The sequence below is a fragment of the Mustela nivalis genome, assembly GCF_964662115.1.
Source record: "Mustela nivalis genome assembly, chromosome: 5".
Classification (NCBI taxonomy): Eukaryota; Metazoa; Chordata; class Mammalia; order Carnivora; family Mustelidae; genus Mustela; species Mustela nivalis.
In genome coordinates, this window is record NC_139024.1 from 58379673 (window position 1) to 58400495 (window position 20823).

General features: G+C 42.6%; 2 protein-coding genes and 1 long non-coding RNA gene across 4 annotated transcripts in view; 1 reads left to right on the top strand and 2 right to left on the bottom strand.

Annotated features, from left to right (window-relative positions):
* Positions 1-20823, bottom strand: part of AIG1 (androgen induced 1) — a 481448-nt gene that overhangs the window by 53281 nt on the left and 407344 nt on the right. The window lies entirely within an intron of this gene.
* On the top strand, positions 160-20709 carry FUCA2 (alpha-L-fucosidase 2). Its single transcript, XM_082730801.1, has 8 exons — positions 160-1406; positions 1441-3313; positions 6669-6856; positions 9979-10318; positions 11866-12076; positions 12288-12478; positions 18309-18417; positions 20132-20709. The coding sequence occupies exons 2-8, from the start codon at positions 3069-3071 to the stop codon at positions 20270-20272; spliced, it is 1425 nt and encodes a 474-aa protein (XP_082586927.1). The 5' UTR covers positions 160-1406; positions 1441-3068; the 3' UTR covers positions 20273-20709.
* On the bottom strand, positions 6851-18290 carry LOC309864901. 2 transcript variants are annotated; one of them, XR_014311830.1, is made up of 5 exons: positions 17044-18290; positions 11317-11414; positions 8888-8971; positions 7497-7637; positions 6851-7247 (listed from the first exon to the last, which is right to left on the bottom strand). It is a non-coding gene; the product is annotated as an uncharacterized lncRNA (long non-coding RNA). The 2 variants fall into 2 exon arrangements; XR_014311831.1 differs by lacking the exon at positions 17044-18290 and having other exon boundaries at positions 11317-11774.

The window sequence follows — 20823 nt, forward strand, 5'->3', positions numbered from 1 at the left end:
ATACTTGGATCCCCAAGTCTATTTAACTGGCCACCAAGGAGCACCCCAGTAAGTACTCCTGAGTAAGGGCATCTACCCAGGTGGTGGAGACCAAAGAGAAATTTCTTGCACAAAGCCAAGCTCTCAGGACACAGAAAGAGACTAAGAGAAAAATATAACAGTTTTATCTAAGCCTTGGGTTTCTTGGAATCAAACTAATACCTACGAGTGATTTGCCATGGTTGGGGAATGCGTGTTGCTATACAACAGTACCTCACTGCGTGGAAGTTTTCTTGAAGCTGGCAGGTGACCTAGTGTGAATCTAACCCATTCTGCGACAAACTTATCCTACCACGGGAGTCCTCTTGAGGAGGCCACCACTCTGATAGCTTTTAAGTGTTCAGCCTGTGCCCATGAATTTTGAATTTTGCAGCTTTAACTTCCAAGATGTCCCTTAGCAACGGATGACAAGCAACATGAAAGACAAAAACAAAGGAAGACAAAGGCCATTTCTGGGAGGAGGTGGACCAGTAACTGAAGAGTACTCTAACACATTCAGCCAAAGAGCTGTCTGGCCCAAGGAACTGGTGCCACAAATATTTTCTCCAATGGATTTAAATTTACAAAGAGAAAAAGGACTCACGTCACTCTTGCTCCACTGGACTCGCAGATAGAGATTCTGGGAGGCTGACATGGTAAGAAATCTTACCTTCCACTGGCAGTATGTCCCAAATCCCAGGACCTCTCAACTAGGGCAGTACTGGGGTGAGCTATGTCCTGTGACTTAGTGTCTTGCTGACGAGGCCAACTGTCAGGAAGAAGGAATTCTTGTCCCCTTGAGGTCTGTCTAGCTGGATGAAGAATCAAATCGACATGAGACAGACTAACAGGAGGAAACGGAATTTGATAGTGTATAGATGGTGAATCCACACAGACGTGGAAATTCCAAAGACAAGCAAAATGAGGCCCGTGTGTCATTCTGAACTAAGGAGTAAGGAGCAGTGGTGTGGAACTTTGGAGGAAAGGAATGCCTTTCACGGGGCAAGAAGAAGAGCAGAAGTTTGGTCAGTAGATGTTTGCCCTGCCATCCAGATGGGTCACTCCGATAAAACTGATCTCAGCTAATAACACTTACTCTGGGAAAGACCTCCACTGATATAGTTTGGAAGGGGCAAAAGTTTCTCTTGAGCCCGTGGGGTCTCTATTGCCTTCAGCTCAGAATAATCTTTGTGCCAAAGTGGCCCATCTTGGGGAAGCCTGCCCTCTGCTGAGAATAATAGAAATGATCACCCGACTTTATCACGAACTGAAGCTACTGCCATTCATGTATACTCAGCAGATTCGCCGATTTCTCTCTTCCAGAAGACCCTCACCAGGGAGGACCAGGTCCCTTATGGTGGACCTGCGATCCTGGGGAGCCATTCACAGTGCATCAAGAGGTAACTGCCATTTTTCCCTGAGGTGCTGCTCCCATGTCTTTGCAGAGATGGGACAGTTAGGGTCCTTTCTTTCTTCGTTCCTTCATACAGCTCAATCATGGGAACCCCAGTTCATTGAAGGACTTCAACAAATATGCTTTAAGTGCTCCTCAGTACCAGATTCTGCTTTAAATTCAGGGTCTACAGAAATGGTTGCCATCCCAGTCCTCAGCAAGCTCATGGCCTAATGGGAAATGAGATGGTTGTCCTCCTAACTACAAAGTGGGATCCTATATTCGTGGTTGGAACAAGATGTTAATTGGAACAATTAGTGGGTAGTAAAACATTTGGCAGGAAAGATAGTGACAGAAAGTTGGGAGGAGGTGATGTGAGCAGAAGGGATTCTGGTTTTACTCTGAAAGCCTGTAGGAAGGGGAGAGCAGAGCTTCTGATGGTGTCCCTTGATGAATCCTTCCATGTTTCTGTAAAGTTTCTCCAGCGAGATATACACAACACCAGGCAAAGTGGGTGCAAGGCAAGATTAAAAACACTCTCCGTCGAAGTTTCAGGGCTCAGGATAAGGGGAGCCAGGAAAGTTGCGCGGGGAGGAGGTGGGCACCCTCCGGAGAGGTTCTGCGACTCTGGAAAGCAGAGTGGCGGAAGTCGCGCCCAAGGCAGGGAGGAGGGGGCTTTTAAGGGGCCTCAGGGGAGTTCAGGGGTCTTTTGGCAAGTTTCCCTTATTTGGATATTTCGCCTGCTTCTCGGGGTCCCATTGCTCCACTGGAGCCCGGGGCGGGGGTCCTCAGATTCCTGCTTGTCAGGGTCTCATTGGTCCATGGGAGCCCGGGGCAGAGGGTCTCAGATTCCTGCTTGTGCTTTTGTTCTCCTGTCTGAGCTCAGGTCTTGTGGAGGGAACTTTCGCCATCTTAAGTAGCCCTTTCTGCCAGCCCAACAGTTTCTGGACGCTTCCCCCGGCCCGCAGATTTCTTAAAACACTCATGCCACTGGTCTCACCTTAGTTCACCCCATTTTCTAATGCAGCGATTCTCAAAGTTTGGTGACCGACCCCAGCAACATCAGCACCATCCAGGACTCCGTTAGAAATGCACACTGTGGCCCCCAACCTGAGCTGGGAACTGCTGGGATTTCACCTGACTCAGCCTCCCTGTTGACCGCCACGGTTTTCACACACCCAGAAGCTCGGTGGGCGAGTGGAGGCGGGGGTGGGCACAGAGAATGACCTGGGCTGTTTGCGTGCGTGGGACCTGCAAGGACTGGGTGACCCGCTCGAGGTTCCTGCCTTGGCCTGCGGGTCCCAGGTTCCAACCGGACCGGTCGGCCACGTCGCGCTCCCCGGCAGTTTCTAAGGGTCGTTCTGCTCCAGCAAACACGCGCTCCCTCGGGTCCTTGAACTTGACTCTTTCTTCCCCACGAGGCGGTCAGACCGGGAGCTTCAGCCAAGTCAGCAGCCTCGGGCCGCCGGGGGCGACTACCGGCCTCGCGGACGCTGCCCTCCAACGCCGCAGCGCCCCTGGGGTCCTCGGCCTGGGACAGCAGCCGCTCCCGCGCCGGCAGGGAAGGTTCCTTTGTCCTGACCGCGCGGTCAGGTGACAGCGCCGAGCCTACTTAGCGCGAGACGCGGAAGGGCGCGCGCTGGGCGGCGGCGCCGACATGCGGCCCCAGGCGCTCCCGGGGCTCCGGCGGGCGCTCCCGCTGCGGCTGCCGCTGCTACCGCTGCTGCCGCTGCTGCTGCGGTCGCTCGCGCTCGGCGCCGCCCCCCGCGCGCCGCGCTTCGACCCCACCTGGGAGTCCCTGGACGCCCGCCCGCTGCCGGTCTGGTTCGACCGGGCCAAGTTCGGCATCTTCATCCACTGGGGGGTGTTCTCCGTGCCCAGTTTCGGGAGCGAGTGGTTCTGGTGAGCGCGCCCCCCTCCCCCGGCCTGCGCCGCCGCCCAGCCCCCGGCTGGTGCTGGTTTGTGGCGCCCCCAGGGCTTCGCCTCCCGCGGTCTGGGCGGCGGTCGGCACTTCCGGGTGTTCGGAGCCCAAGTCCCTGCGGAAGTGCCGGGAAGAGCAGGGCGTTTCTCCTCCGCGGGGCTTCAGCGCTGCGGCGCTGCCCCCTGCCTTGCTTCTCAGCGTCCTGGTGGTTGCACGTGTCACGCCGGAGCTCCCGCCCTGGAACGGCCCAGGGACTAAGACAGCAGAAGTGACTCCAGTTGTGCGGGGGTCAGACCAGGAACCGCGAGGCTTGGGCCTAAGCTGGTGTCCATCTCTGTTCAGCCATGAAGTATGGTTAAGACCTAAGTTATGAGTCTGCGATGCCTCTGCTCATTTGGACACGCACTGGCTCTTTAGTGTTAAAAAGTTACCATTGGGCTCTCTGCTCAGCGGGGAGCCGGCTTCCCTCTCTCTCTCTCTCTCTGCCTGCCTCTCCATCTGCTTGTGATCTCTCTCTGTCAAATAAATAAATAAAATCTTAAAAAAAAAAAAAAGTTACCATGTGTGGCTCTGGGAATAAAAACGTTTGTAGAGGGGAGCCTGGGTGCCCAGTTGGTTAAGCCTGGCTCTTGATCTCAGCCGGGGTCTTGATTTCGGGTGCTGAGTTCAAGCCCCTGTTGAGCTCTGCGCTGCATGGGGAGCTACGACGACAAAACAACAACAAACAAACAAAACAACAACAACAACAACAACAGCTTCTAGAATGTTATCCTAAAAAGACTCTCTAATGTTAAATGGAAAGCTGCACAAAAAATTGTTCTTTAAATTTTACTGAGATCTATGCCAACATGCGCATGTAATCTCTTAAAACTTTGAACTGTTTTATCTACCTTTCCTGATTAAATACAAGAGATATTGAGTTCTTCAAGACAGAAAAGTTACCAAATGTATGCATATATAATGTGCACACATATATAATGTATTTCTGTGTAAAACAAGAAAATAAAGGAGTATTTAACTCTATTTTATACTATACAATAATATGCATCAAACTATATACAATATAGTGTAGATATAATAGAGTATAAACTATATATTATATTAACATTACATTATTACATTATACCACTTTCTACAAAGACATTGACTTTCTGCAAGCAATAACCTTTTTTTTTTTTAAGATTTTATTTATTTATTTGACAGAGAGAGATCACAAGTAGATGGAGAGGCAGGCAGAGAGAGAGAGAGAGAGAGAGAGGGAAGCAGACTCCCTGCTGAGCAGAGAGCCCAATGGGGGACTCAATCCCAGGACTCTGAGATCATGACCTGAGCCGAAGGCAGCGGCTTAACCCACTGAGCCACCCTGGCGCTCCAGCAATAACCTTTTTAAATTACATTAGTCCAACTGATGTAAAAGAATGTGTAGGGTATGAGGCACAATCCGTACATTCTTTTTGAAATCAACTTGTAAAGCAAGGGACTTTTTTTCCCGTACTGTCTATTACTAGACATAGTTACTTCAGGATGTTATAAATCTTTGTTTGCAAGTTTTATGCTGTAAGGCATTTTGAGTTTATTTTTAAAATGTTTCAGATTAGCAGGTACATAAACAGATTTTCTTATCCTCATGTTAAGATGTAATAAATTATATATTATCATTTAGTTCAACTAGGAATATTAGATAAATATACATTTGGTGCTAGAAGGATTTGATGTTAATTGAGACTAGTGCTGTGCCAAAAATACCCAGTTTTGAGTCCTATTATTCTTTGCAATGGTTAATTTTTTCATGTCCTACAAATAAACACAAGGTTGTTTGTTTTAACCTAGAAGAATAAAGATACTGCTATGTGAAACTAACTAGAATATATTTCTAATAATAAGTGCATTAACTCTGTAGGAGATTTTTCTAAAAAGATTTTATTTATGTATTTTTTTGAGAGAGAGAGTGCAAGTGGGGGGAGGAGCAGAGTGATGGGGACTCTGCACTGAGTATGGAGCCCTACACTGGGCTGAGATCATGACCCAAGCCAAAATCAAGAGCTAGACACACAATGGACTGAGCCAGCCAGGCATCCCAGCCCTGTAGAAGATTCTTTAATTATCTGTGGTCTCCCTCTGTTTCCTCTAAACCTCTGGTCCCCATGCCAGTTTCACTCAGGACAGGCAAACAGTCAATAGTAGAGATGAATACATCTGACTGTCCTTAATAGAAATTCAAACCCAGATATAAATGTTGGATTCTTTACAGTAAGTGCCTCTTTTCATCTCTGTTAGTATGGAATTTGAAAAGTAACTCTAAACTATAGTAGAGAATGAAGGTTCAAATTAAACTGTACCGGGGAAAAAGAAATCCCTCATCCTTGTTCAACCTTCTGACTGTCCCAGTTTGTCTTCTGTAGTTCAGGTTTTATTTATTTATTTATTTTATTTTTAAAGATTTTATTTTATTTATTTGCCAGAGAGAGCACGAGAAAGCCTGTGCACAAGCAGGGGAAGTGGCAGGCAGAGGGAAAAGTAGACTCCCTGGCTGAGCAGTAAGCCTGATGGAGGACTCAATCTGTGGACCCTGGGGTCATGACCTGAGCCAAAGGCAGAAATCCTTTGACTGAGCCACCCAGGTGTACCTGTAGTTCAGTTTAAAAGGCAGAAATGCATCATAGATCAGTTAGGATACTTTCACTTCAAGGTACAGAAAACCTACGTAAGACATAATACTAAGTGTTTGTTACTCAACACAAGAAATGTAGAGGTAGTTGTCTCACTGATGAAATCAAAGAACTTACCGATTTATGCCATCCTCAGCCTGTTGACTTGTCCTTTCACGGTGACATGATTGCCGCCAGCCAGGCATTGCTTCACACAACCAAAGGCAGCAAGAATTGCTCAGAATGAATGCATAACAAGTAATCCTTAAAGGCTGAGTCAATATGTTAAAATAACAGTATCATTTTAATATTACTGTTGCCAGCTCCCCTACTTGTTCTTTGCTAGTGAATATAAAAGATGCATGCTGTTTCAGGTCACGTGATCTCCCTTTTGAAGACTGTCACTTATGTTGCAAAAGACTATGTAAAGATACATACTACATTTTGTGATTTGAAAATGAAGAATTAAGAGCAAATAGGTGGCTGGGTTGTCTGAAATGTTCAGAGGGTTAGATGGAAAGCAAGGAAAGTTTACAGTAAGCTTTCTTTAAGGCAAAGTCAAACTATTGGGGAAGTGAGAATGAGAATCTGGTAATATTTGAGTAAGGGGGAATTAGTAAGGGGAGCTGGGCCAATTATTTCAAATGTTTATGTGTATGTCATTTATGTGTTCTCTTCCTTCCTTTAGGTGGTATTGGCAAGAGAAAAAGATACCGATGTATGTGGAATTTATGAAAAATAATTACCCTCCTAATTTCAAATATGAAGATTTTGGACCACTATTTACAGCAAAGTTTTTTAATGCAAGCCACTGGGCAGATATTTTTCAGGCTTCTGGTGCCAAATACATTGTCTTAACGTCCAAACATCATGAAGGTAAATAAATGCAACATTTGCAAATGCTGACAGTAGTTATGAAATGTAAAGTAGTTCTTTCGGAAGAAGAAACTAAAGCACATGAAATTAATTTTCTCTTAGGAGCAGCAGTTAGTGGTTACTGGACTTTTGCCTGTAATTTAAGGGACCACGTATTTCATCCGGTTGAGAGGCATTAGGTTTGTAGAATGATCAGACACCCCCCCACCACATAAAAACAAACAAAGAAAACCCCAAAGAAAAAGAAAAATAATCACATTTTGTTATGTGCATATTTAGCAATATTTCCAAGATTTCATTTAAAGCTATTTGAAGTGAGATGTGGATTGCAGCTCCAAGTTTATGATTAGAATTGCCCGTCTTTCTTTCTTTCTTGATTTTATTTATTCACCTATTGGAGAGAGAGAGAGAGAAAGCAAGCTCAAGTGGGGGGAAGGGCAGAGACAGAGATTCTGAAGCAGACTCTGTGCCGCGCCCTGAGATCATGACCTGAGCTGAAACCAAGGGGCTAATGCTTAACTGACTGAGCCACCAGGTGCCCTGCCCTCTCTGCTTTCATTGCCCCTCTGTAATGCATTCTGGGAAGGCTCCCTCACCATGGAGATGATACTGCTGTAGTTTTATGTCGTTACCCACATACCTTGCTGCACTTTTGGCCAACTCTTAGGTGGCCAAATGGTGGATGGTTTGCCAGTGATAAAAGTGATGCAGATCATCCAGAGGGACAAAGATGATGGGACTGCAATGGTGCCCATAAAAGTCAGAGGTGGTGGAAGAATATCTACAAGGAAACACAGTGGTTGTATCAGTGAAGCTTCTCCAGAGAAGCAGAACCAAGTGGAAGTATGTTTATATAAAGAGATTTATTATTATAAAACATTGGGCCATGCAATTATGGAGCTGAGAAGTCCAGACCAGGAAAGCTGGCAGTACAGTTCCAGTCTGAGGCCAGTGGCCTGAGAACCAGGAGTGTGAATGACGATTTAGGTTCTAGTCCAAGTCTGAGTCCAAAGGCAGAAAGTGTGAACTTGGACAGGCAGAGAGAGTTCTTATTCAGCCTTTTATTCTGTTCAGATCTTTAACAGATTGGCTGAGGCACACCCACACTGGAAAGAGCTATCTGCTCTACTCAGTCTACCTATTTAAACCTTAATCTCATGCAGAAATACTCTTATGGATACAGCCAGAAAATATTTAATCAAATACCTGAGCATCCTGTGGCCCAGTCAAGCTGACACATAAAATTATCCATCACAGGGGTCCTACACTAATAGGATAGTTTCTACCCATTACTGCTCTAGTATCCAGAAGATCAAGGGAATGTCAACAAATTGTTACTATCCTAACCACATTTTAATTCATTTGATAATCTCCTTTGCCTGGTATAAGAAAATTTGCCTCAGGGCTTTCTGCAGAGGGGGGGGAAGGGGAATAGGAGGAAAGAACCAAAACCAAAAATCTGTAATTATCTTAGAATACTTTTCCCTTTGGCTACATTATAGTGGCTTAATAACTTTCTCCTGTAGATGTTTCTCCTACTGAGGTAGATATTTAGAAAATTTGCCTGAACATGTTGGTTTCCTGATGTCTAGGAACTCTTTAAGCTGCATGGCACAAAGTATTCCATAGTGAGCTTATTTAAAAGCAAAACAAAATAACTTTTAATCATACCATGAGGAAAGATAATGAAGCCCACATCTGTAAACTTTCTACAACTCATGTTTTCATGGCTTTACGGAAAAAACCCACTGAGCTTGGTAGGCAGGAAGATCTCTCCATGAGCTTTTATGCTAGTGATGAAGACCCATGTGATTTTGGTACTATCTGGCAACAGAGCCTGTCAACTCAAAACATTTTTTTAAAAAAATATTTTTTCTTATTTTTAAGTAATCTCTACAGCCCAACATGGGGCTCAACCCACAATCTTGAGATCAAAAGTTGCACACTCTACTGACTGAGCCAGCCAGATACTGCCAGCTTGAAACATTTTGCATAGGACTTTAAATATCAAGACATTGCTTTGAAGCTTACCACAAACTCCTTTGGAACAAGAGCGAGATGCTTTAAACTCTTCCTGAAAAGGAATCCGAAGACTGTGTCCATCTTAGACTTGTCCTAATTCATGAGAGTAAATAATAGAGTGCCTTATTTATGTCTATTCTCAAAGATTCTTTAGATTTCAGTGGGATAGTAACAATGCATTCCTAGCAACATTCCTAAGCACTAAAATTTGTGAGGCTTTTATTATTATTTCATGTTATATAGCATTTCTATTACTTTTATATAGAACAATCTAAATGCAAATTCCTTTTAAAATATGAGTTATTTCAAAGTGCTTATTTAATGGCAGACATTGTTTTTCTTACCATTTAATTGGTAGATAATTGCAGTTAGTTTAAAGAGCACCATCTGAGTTTATGACTCAGAAGGATGAGATTACAAATGGTGGGAATATTTCAAAGTACAGAGCTACTGGGGTAGCATATTTTTTCCCTTCTGGTGATAAAGGATGAACGATGAAGCTCAATGAAGCTCAGGATGTACTATTAGATATGGATCGCCTGTGTTCTAAGACTCACACTACCTAAAGCATCCCCAATCAGGGAACATACTTTAATCTTTGGTTTAGGAGACAAGAAAGAATCTTGCAGGGGTGCGTTTCAGGATCTCCATTATAAGTAGTAGCATCATTGTTAAGCACGGTAGATGTGGAGTAGGTCCCCCTCTTAGCTGTGCTCTGTTTGTGTTGTTGATTTTGTGCTAGATCTTGTGCTAACAGAAGGCTGTAGGCATGATGCTGTCCCTCAAGGAGCTTCTATTCTAAGAAGAAATATTCTTCTTAGGGTTAGAGCTCTTCTAACTCTGTTCTTAGAGTTAGGTCAGACTCCACAGACCTTAAGAGGGCAGCCAGAAAGTCACTAAAAAAACCTCTTGGTCCCACTTTGTTGAAATTCTCATTTGTTATTCATAAGAATATGTACTATGAAAAAAAATGCCATAAAACTGTTGTTGTAGACATTTTTATATGTCCCAGATACTATCTAGTGTGTTTTGGCATTGTATAGGTAGAAATTTGCTAGAACAAATTCATGTTCTTACAAAGACTCAATATCATTGTGCAGGCTTTACCCTGTGGGGCTCCCAGTACTCCTGGAACTGGAACGCTGTCGATGAGGGGCCGAAGAGGGACCTCGTCAAGGAACTCGAGGTGGCCATTAGGAAGAGGACTGACCTGCGTTTTGGACTGTACTATTCCCTTTTTGAGTGGTTTCATCCACTCTTCCTTAAGGATGAGTCCAGATCATTCCAACAGCAGCAGTTTCCAGTTTCTAAGACGCTGCCGGAACTCTACGAGTTAGTGAACAAGTATCAGCCGGAGATCCTGTGGTCAGATGGTGATGGTGATGCTCCTGACCACTACTGGAACAGCACAGGCTTCTTGGCCTGGCTGTATAACAGAAGGTGTGGGTGCTCTTAGATTGCTCTCATGACCCTCTGTGTTCCTCATTCGTGTATAGCGTTTGCTTTGTGAAGTTTTCCCTGTCAGGCCCATCTATGGTGTGGGGTAGGTGGAAGTCATTGTCAATAATGCCTAGTAGATATATCAGTTTTTACTCAGAGTAATCAATGAGCAAGAGTTATAACTCAATAGTCTGATTTTGAAATCACTAAAATCATGAATAATTTAGAATCGCTGAGAAAAGATAAAATCACAGAATCAAGAACTTTGAAGACATTAATTTTGTGGGTCTCCCTTCTCATCTCTTATTCTGAGACAATAGTTTACCACTCTTTGTGATTATGTGCTTTTGAATTCCTTTGATTCCTTCTTTTCATCTTTTGACTTTTTGGTAATCTTTGCTGCTCAGTCGCTATCACCCTCGTCTGCCTCCTCCTTTACTTCATCAGCATTCTCGCCACTTCCTGTTCTTTACCTGTTGCTTTCTAGCATGTTCCAGACTGCCACATTAGAACAGAGAATTCTGACTGAGCTCCTCTATGAGACTTAAACCATGTGGACTGAATTTATATTTTAACTAGAAAATACTCAATATTGTGTTTTTTTGTTTTTTTTTTAAGATTTCATTTTATTTATTTGTCAGAGAGAGCACAAGCAGGGTGAGTGGCAGGCATACGGAGAAGTAGGCTTCCCGATGAGCAAGGAGCCTGATGTGGGACTCGATCCCAAGACTCTGGGATCATGACCTGAGTTGAAGGCAGACCCTTGACGACTGAGCCAGCCAGGCATCCCTTGGTATTGTGTTCTGAAGTATGGGAGTGTTCTGTGTGTGTTACCTGAACACACCTGGGGTGTGCATAAGAACATTCTGGAGAGCTCTTTCTACTTAAAGCAGCAATATCTCCAGGTACTTCTTCCAGGGGGAAAGACTGGGAATGATCCACTTCAGTTTGGAAAGCAAACTGTCTCTTCTAAGTGAGGAGGGGCAGGAACTTTATACCTGCTCTGATGATAACGTTGTGGGGTTTATTTCATGCCATTGTAGATTCCATGATGGCAGCAGTCCACTTGCCGGCGATTTTTCAACCTTAGACACAACTGTAGGAGGAAGACTAGAATGTATGTATGAGATTATTCAGTCATAGGTGAGAAGAATATTTTGAGTATAAATTCAAATCTGATTATCATTCATAATATGTGGGACAAGGAGCTTCAAATAATAATATGATAGTCTTATAAGTGCTCTATGTGCTGATTACTTGCCCTTGCTATGGGCAAGGTGTTTTACATAAATTATTTCTGCTCTAATAGCAGTTGAGGAAATTGATTCTTCAGAGGAGTTAGGTCCCTTACACTGGGATAGGGAGCTTAGAAAGTGACAGAGCCAGGATTGCAGCCAACCCACATCTATTTGACTTCCAAACCATGGGCTTTGCATTATATTATGTTATGATGATCTTTCAGAAGTGGGTTTCAGTTAGACATCTTTCCAGTGACATTTCCTTTTATGTAAAATATTTTATGTTTTGTTTAAACAATTATATTTCAGCCCAGTTCGGGACACAGTTGTGACCAATGACCGTTGGGGATATGGTACCATCTGTAAGCATGGTGGCTATTATACCTGCAGTGACCGGTACAACCCAGGACACCTTTTGCCTCATAAATGGGAAAATTGCATGACAATAGACAAGTTTTCCTGGGGCTACAGGAGAGATGCTGGAATTAATGACTATCTTACAATCAAAGAACTAGTGAAGGTACAGTAAAATATCTGGTCACCATTAAGGTAATATTCTTAATTTTGTGGGTATGTGAGAATTACATTTTTATAGTTTGTATTTTCTGTGTTTGTTCTTCTGGATGGTGATTACATAGAGGTGGAAGCACACAAATACAACTTATCATTAACACATTCACAATGGAATTGTTTCATCTACCTAAGAACTTTATTTGCTCTTAACTTTTCAGGAACTTGTAGAAACAGTTTCATGTGGAGGAAATCTTTTGATGAATATTGGACCCACACATGATGGCACCATTTCTGTAATTTTTGAGGAGCGATTGAGGCAGATGGGGACCTGGCTAAAAGTCAATGGAGAAGCCATTTATGAAACCCACCCTTGGAGGTCCCAGAGTGATGATGTCACCCCAAATGTGTGGTAAGTTCTTGTTACCGAGTACTGTTTGATGGAGGAAGGCATCTAAAATTTCTCAGCGATGTGAAGAGAAAAGTAGGATAAAAAAGGAAATTGGATTCATGCCTATTTATTCAAAGCACTTTCCAGACTAGAAGAAGTCAGCATGTATTTGAACACTTGTTTATCAAAGTGAGCTTAAATCATCTTTAGAAACTTGATAATAGTGGGCAAATTTTAGTGAAAAATAGTTCTTATAAAAATCGTAAGCCATTCAGAAAAATGATAGATATTGAGTGGTTAATCCAAAAGGAAGACTTATGTTTAGTCGTTTAATTCTAATTTTCACAGATGCTCCATCTTATGAAATTAGCAAGTAAGAGGTGCTGAAGGGTAGAAAATATATTTAAAATCAGCCCAAATAATAGCATTATTTTAATTGGAAAAAAAAACACAAAAAACAAAACCAAAAACCTTAATACTTGTTCATGTTATTCTAATAACTCTAAACTTGAAGTTTCCCTAACATTATTTTAACTTGCTAAATTTTCTTTTAACTAGAATCTTCTTTAAAAGCCTTGCTTCAGGCTTATGTCAGAGCTTATGTCCAAGCTTTCATATGCCAGTGAGTATCTGAACCATACTTTACAAATACGATGGTTTCTGATGTGGGGTCTTAAAATATATAAATAAGAGTTGTATCAGTGAAATTCTAAAAATTTATCTTTTGTTGTCACCAGGTGAATATAGCCAGGTCAAGTATAAATCAAAAGATTAGACTAAATGTTCTTCTTTGATCTTACTTGACTTATGACTTAGAACTAATTATCAGCTCACTGGAGAAAATAAAGGAGAACAATCTAGACAGAAGCAACTAACTGTAGAACTTTAAAATGGCTTGGAGAAGCCATAGTGAGAACCTCACTAGCCATCCTTCATTTTACAGGGACTAGTTTAAATCTGGTATTGTGTGTGGGCATATATTTGACCAAAAGGGGGTCTGATCATGATTTTGCAAGTATTAACCAATATTCCATTAAGTTTTATTTCAATAAATAAAAATAAAAGCCAAAATATTTAACAAGGCTGTGAAACCCCTTGTGGGGCTCCTACCAACTTCACCAGCCCCACGTGGCCCTCCTTTCCCGCCAACCACTGCCAGCCACCCCCACAGTAGAAGGTGTTTCCTATACCTGTGTGCTGCCTCTCCTCGCTGTAGTCATCTGTAGACCCCCTTATAGTCCTTCAACATTTCAGCCCTGACTGTCACTGTACCCAGAACTACTTTAACATCAGTCTTAGTGATTTGAGTACCTATATTCACATTTCTTTTAATTTGCTGGCCCCTCAGTTCCTGGACTCTCTCCTCTAGGGACCTTCTCCACTCTCCCGTTGCTACCCCACCCTTTCATGCCTTAGGTCCTACGTTATCGATAACCAAAACTCTTCCACACTCTCAGCTTGAAGCATTCTGCGGTATCCTACCACTTTTTATATCTCAGCTCACTCCACACAGCACTTGGGCTTCTGGAGGGATCTATAATCCATCAAGGATACCATCTGTGACTTGCTCACTTTTTCTCTGGCCCTCAGCCCTCTTCCTGATTCTGGTCAGATTCTGTGGCTTGTCACTCCATTGCATACACTCTTTTTCTCTCTGTCATACTCACTTGACTTTGATTAAAACCTCAACTTTGGTTAAATTTAGCTCTTATTCCATACCTGCCCTTGGATAGCCACATGTGACTGAAATACACAGACGTAGACAGACACACACACTCACACATATTTCTTGGTGTCCCAGCTCTCAACCGTAATTAGCCACTCAAAGATATCATTCTAGCAGTTCTCTCCTTTTGCTCCTCATCTCCAATTTTCCCTCTTTATTAGATCCTTTCCTGTCCACATGCAAATGTGTTACTTCTTACATCTTAAAACAAACAAACAAAAAACCTCTTTTAACTCTTAGATTTCTGGGCACCTCCCCATTTCTCTCCTTTCTTATATAGTAAAACATGTTAAAATGTTTTATTATTATTTCTTGTTATTATTACTTGTCAATTCCAGTTTCTTGCACCAGTTATCTCATGTACCCACTCTGGTCAGACTTCCACCCCCAGACTTCATAAAATCATTGTTACAAAGGCCTTTGATATGCTGTCCTTCACTAAATCCAGTGTTATTTCATGGTCCCTATTTTCTGAGTTTATGGCAGCATCTGACTCTCCTACCCCCCATTTAAAAAAAATATTTTATTTTATTTAAGAGAGAGAGAGAGAGAGTACAAGCAGGGGGAATAGAAGAGGGAAAGGGAGATGCTAAGGTCTTGACCTGAGCAGAAGGCAGACATAACTGACTGAGCCACCCAGGCGTCCTGATTGCCATTTCTTCTTGTTGGCTGCTCCTTCTTAAGTGTCCTTTGCTGGTTCCACATCCAGTTTCCAAGCACTAAACCTTGAAGTGCCCTGAGGCCTAGGCCTTGGACTTCCATTCTTCTTACTTATTTTTATTCCCCAGATGATCACATCTGTTTTCACAGATTCAGATGCCACACTGATGACCTCTACAGTGCTGACCTCTTTTCTTGAACTCCAGACTCATAATCAACTTCCTAGTCAACTGCTCCTCATGGAAGCATAAGCACCTTAAACCTGGTACTGTCCAAAACTGAGGTCCTCCTAATTTTTAAATTTTGCTCTAAACCAGCTCCATGAAGTCTTCCCAATCTCAGTTAATGGCAGCTTCATCCTTTCAGGTGGTTGCGAGGCCAAAATCTCGGGAGTCCTTAACTCTCCCTTTACATCTCACAGCCAACCCATCAGCAAATGTCATCATCTTTGTCTTTGAGGCGTATCTCGAATCCGACCGCTTCTCATCTTCTCTTGTGGTAACTCTCTTCTTTTTAGTCTCTGTTATCCCTCCCCTGCTTATTTCAGTAACTTTCTGAGTGATCTGTTTCTGTCCTTACCCACTTAATCTTTCTGATATAAAACCTTTTAAATAATAAAGCCAGGTTATGTCACGCCTATGCTCAATTCCTCCAGTGGCATCTAGACTTAGAGAACGAGCCAGGTCTAATAGAAGTTATAAGGTCCTATAAAAACTGGCTCCTTGGGGCGCTGGGGTGGCTCAGTCAGTTAAATATCTGCCTTTGGCTCAGGTCATGATCTCAGGGTCTTGGGATCGAGCCCTGAGTAGGTCTTCTTGCTCAGTGGGGAGTTTGCCTCTCCTCCTCCCTCCCCTACCCCAACTCATGTGCATACACGCTCGCTCTCTCTTTCTCTCTCTCTCTCTCTCACGCTCAAATAAATTCTTAAAAAACAAAACAAAACAAAACAAAACTGGTTCCTTGCTGTCTCTGATCTTGTCTGCCATCCTGCCGTCCCTCATTTCTTTCTTTTTTTTTTTTTTAAAGATTTTATTTATTTATTTGACAGAGAGAGATCACAAGTAGGCAGAGAGGCAGACAGAGAGAGGAGGAAGCAGGCTCCCCACCGAGCAGAGAGCCCAATGCGGGATTCGATTCCAGGACCCTGAGATCATGACCTGAGCTGAAGGCAGCAGCTTAACCCACTGAGCCACCCAGGCGCCCATCTCATTTCTCCTTCTGCCCTCCTTGCTGCCGTGTCAGCAGGCCACGCACAGTCTTGCATGGGGACTTCTGTGCTTGCTGTTCTCTCTTCCTCCAGATACTCACATGTCTCTCCCTCACATTCTTCAGGCCTCCTCAATGCCACCTCCTCAAAGAGGTCTTGCTTGAGTATTAGATTCAAAATAACATCTACACTCCTCCTTTCCAACCTAGCACGCTCTGTCCTCACCTGGCTTGTTTTCCCCATAGCACTTAATCATCACCTCATTCTAATTTTTCCCACTACCATGTGAGTTCCATGAAGACAGGGATTGTGTTCAATACTATGTCTCCAGCCCTAAAAAAGTGATTAGCATTTTAAGATTTCAATAAATATTTGTTGAGGGGCACCTGGGTGGCTCAGTGGTTAAAGCTTCTGTCTTCGGCTCAGGTCATGATCTCAGGGTCCTGGGATCAAGCCTCATATTGCGCTCTCTGCTCAGCGGGAAGCCTGCCTCCTCCTCCTCTCTCTGCCTGCCTCTCTGCCTACTTGTGATCTGTCTGTCAAATAAATAAAAATCTTTAAAAAAATATATTTGTTGAAAAATTAAGTAAAAGAATGGGAGAGTTCTGTTTCCTTTGTCTAAGGCTTCTGCTTCTTACCCTCTATCTTCTCATTCATCCTCGAAGCTCAGATTAAATGTTGTTTTCTTAGAGAGGCTTCTTGCTGATGGTCTCATTTAAAGAGATCGCTTTGTTATAATCTTTCAATTTCCTTTTCTTTCATTGTGCTTGTCAAAACCCACACTTTTGACATTATTTGTGATTACTGAACATCAGTCTTCCTCAGTCTAGTCTAAGTTTTGTAAGAACAAGAACTAAGTATGTTTTGTTTTTTTCTTGTATCCCTAACACAAGCCTCAGTACTTGGCCCAGCACTGACACATGCATATCTGTTGGTGAGGGAATATGATGATTGGAATCAGCAGGTGGAAAGGCATTTACTCTCACAATTTACCTTCTTTGCTGATATTCCCCTGCCTATTTCTAGCTCCATGAGAACTGTCTGATGGAGAGTAATATTAGAAAAATATCTGGGGGGCGCCTGGGTGGCTCAGTGGGTTAAAGCCGCTGGCTTTGGCTCAGGTCATGATCCCAGGGTCCTGGGATGGAGCCCCACGTCGGGCTCTCTGTTCGGCGGGGTGCCTGCTTCCCTTCCTCTCTCTCTCTGCCTGCTTCTCTGCCTACTTGTGATCTCCACCTGCCAAATAAATAAATAAAATCTTAAAAAAAAAAAAAAGAAAAATATCTGTTCCTTTTAGTTAGGGGAGGTGGGGGGAGGGAGGTACTAGGATATCATGATTCACAATAACAAGTATATATTTGGCCTTGTTTCCATTTCTGGCACAGAGCTCCTAAAGCTCTTGGAATTTCCTAAGTGATGAGAATCATAAAGATGTCTTTTGTTACGTTACCGAGGTGACTTTTCCACTTCACCAAGGGGTGAGGCTGGTTGCCTGGAGATCCAACCTTGTGACTACAGGGTTAGAACTTTTAGTTCCACTCTCTGCCTCCAGGATGAGGAGAGAGGCTGGAGGCTGAATCGGTCCCCAGTGGCCAATGATCTAATCAATCATATCATTAAAAACCCAAAAGGACAGGGTTTGGAGAAGTTGAGGGTTGTTGGGAGAGTGTGTGCCTGGAGAGTTCCTGGAAGCTCCAAGCCCTGTCCCCATACCTTGCCCCATGCATCCCTTTTTTATGGCTGTATCTGAGTTTTATCCTGTTGTAACAGACTGATAACCCAGTAAGTAAAATGTTTGTGAGTTCTGTGAGCTTCTGTCCAAAATTAATTGAACCCAAGGAGGACGTCCTTGTAACCTCCCATCCATAGCTTGTGAATTAGACGACCAGGTGATAACCTGGACTTGGGATTGGTGTGTGAAGTTGAGAGTGGTGCAGGCAAGCAGTCTTGTAGGATGGAATCCTTGACCTGTGGAAATCTGACACTATCTCCAGGTAGAGTCAGAATTGAAGAACTGTAGGACAACCAGCTCGTGTCTGAGAATTGCTTGGTGGGGTAGGGATCCCTCCCCAGCCCCTAATACACACCCTGGAATTGGGTACCTCTTTTGGGTGATTTTTATCCTACCATGGAGTTATTTTTCTTTCCCTCTATTAAGACATTGGTAAATATTTACTGCATGGAAGTATCTCTGTAAAATAATTCCAAACCTGACCTATAGAGAAATATTACTACACTTTTTTTCCCCTTTTAATCAGGTACACGTCCAAACGTAAACAAAAATTGGTCTATGCCATATTTCTTGAATGGCCCACGTCAAGGCATCTGTTTCTTAGCCAGCCGATACCTACTCTGGGAGTAACAAAGGTAAGGGGATTTTATCTTTATTTAAATTATCTTTATTTCTATTATTTTATATCTCCTAAGACTACAGGCTTCCCCCACTATCTGAAAGAGCATTCCTATGAAGCCTTTCATAAACTGTAATGGTGTAAAGCAAAGATGCAATTACCATTAATTTACATGGAAGTTTTTTTTTTTTGAATAGTTCCAGACCCCAAAAGTAACCTTGGGCTCTTCTGAAACCTTAGAACACATCTTGCTAATAGATGCACAAAATGAACTGCGACAAAACACAGGTGCTCACAGACACAGTTGAAAGCTGTGGCAGCTGGATGCTGAGATGCTGAGCGTAGGAAGGAACTTGCTGCCTCTTGGGCTGCTGCTTGGGCTGGGCATGGCCTCTAACCCAGCTCCCTGCAACACAAACACTGACTGCTGGTTTTACTTTTTGCCTTATTTTTGTAAAACTGAAAATCCTCTCTAGATTTCTCTGTTACAGAAACAGGTACTAACCACTGTAGGTCCTTCATAAAAGTGGCATAACACAAACTTTCAAGAAGTGAGGGATACTGTAATTTGAAAATGAACTTCCTCGGTGGCAATGTTTGGCCAAAGCTTTGGAAGTTTTAATTTCCCAGAAAACTAAACTTTAAAGAGCTATGTTATCTCCCTGCATATCAATGTAAAATAGATATTCTTTCTCATGGTTATTTTGGGTTGTTCAAGTTCTGCAAGCATCCAAAATGAATTCTGGAATTCACAAATACATACACATGCAGACATACATAAAATGAATTCCGATTCTTCCCTAGACATCCTGTCCCAGAACACATCTGAATAAAAATAAGGTGTGTGGCATCACTATTTTAAGGTCATTAAAAAAATGTGGAGAAAGTTAATCTAACAGTTGTAACCAACAGATCTGGCACCGAGTTCTTTTTTATATATCTTATAGCTTATTTTTAAGAAACTGACAATTGCCTTGGATGTAAATTGTCCATATGCTTCTCCTTGCATCATTTTCCATATTTCATCTCTAACAGGCAGATAAGGCAGAAAAACAGAGTTCAAATTTAATGTTTAATTACAGCTTAGTGGCCTAGGTATGACATCAGCTTTTTATTTGATTTGTATTCTGTTTGACTCCCACTAATACTGTTATTTAAAAGTTCATGGGCTTTGTTTTTGTGTTGCTCTACATGATAGGCAAAGTTTTCTTCTTCAAAACAACTACAGATATGTAGGAAATTACTTATATCTAAATGCACTTAGTGTAAAACTAAGGATATAAAACAATTACAGTAATAATTGATCAGACTTATGTACTGTTGATTTGTTACTGGAAAATCCAGGGAGGGAGGGTTGCTAGATAAGGGGTCGGGGGGCGGGGTGCTTTCTCCAAACATTCTGTGCAAGAACTGCACAGGCCTTATGTTGGGCAGATTGGGTCCAGAGTCCTTTTCCCCAATCCTCTGTTCAGTGTTTTCCCTACTCTGACACTATTCAACTTAGTCTTTTCAACTCTCAAGTACTTATATATGAGAGGAATACATGAGTAAGATACATGCATGCACTCATTTGGATCAAGGGTTGAAACAGTATATGAACCACTAAATAAAACTAAAAGACGAGTCTCCTGTCTACAGTATTTTAAAGAAATACCAGCTACTCTTTCCAAATAAAATGGGTGAGTCAAAGAGATACATTCAGAGATATTTATGTGTGCTTTTAATTTCAGATTAAACTGCTGGGACATGGACAGCCACTTAACTGGACTTCTTTGAAGCCAAATGGCCTACTGGTAGAACTACCACATCTAACCTTGCATCAGATGCCCTGTAAATGGGGCTGGGCTCTAGCATTAACTAATGTGATCTAATTTGCTGCAGAGAGGTTCATGCTGCAGGAACACTGGAGACTAGAAAATATCAGGGTTCTATAATTGTAGCACTTAGAGAAAGCAATTGTAAAACTGGTCAAGGAAAGTCAAGTAATTATTTAGGCAATTCAGACTTTTCCCCTCTTACTCCTTAATGTTTTTCTTAAAATTACCCATGTTAACTGCTTTACCTCTACAGTGTACTTTGCCATCAGTCTCTTCACATTAAGTTTATTTCCATGTGTGATTAAGAGGTGGGAATTTTTGTTTTATAATAGCTAGGGATTGATGGTGGTAATGACTGACTGATTTGTGTCTCCTGAATTGTGTCTCAAATTCACTTGTTGAAGCCCTAACCTGCAATGTGCCTATATTTGAAGATGGAGCCTTTGAAGGGGTAGCTAAGGTTAAATAAAGTCGTAAGAGTGAAAACCTAATCCAGTCTGACTGGCGTCCTTATTAAGCAAAGAAAGAGACACTGTGGATGCAAACACACAGAGGAAAGGCCAGGTGAGGACACAGGGAAGAGGCACCATCTGCAAGCCAAGTAG

Excerpts from the sequence above, each read along its gene's own strand:
- FUCA2 (XM_082730801.1), top strand. The coding sequence starts at position 3,069 with ATGCGGCCCCAGGCGCTCCCGGGGCTCCGGCGGGCGCTCCCGCTGCGG. Across the intron at positions 3,314-6,668 it reads TTCGGGAGCGAGTGGTTCTG|GTGGTATTGGCAAGAGAAAA; the intron begins GTGAGCGCGCCC and ends TCCTTCCTTTAG. Across the intron at positions 12,479-18,308 it reads GATGTCACCCCAAATGTGTG|GTACACGTCCAAACGTAAAC; the intron begins GTAAGTTCTTGT and ends CCTTTTAATCAG.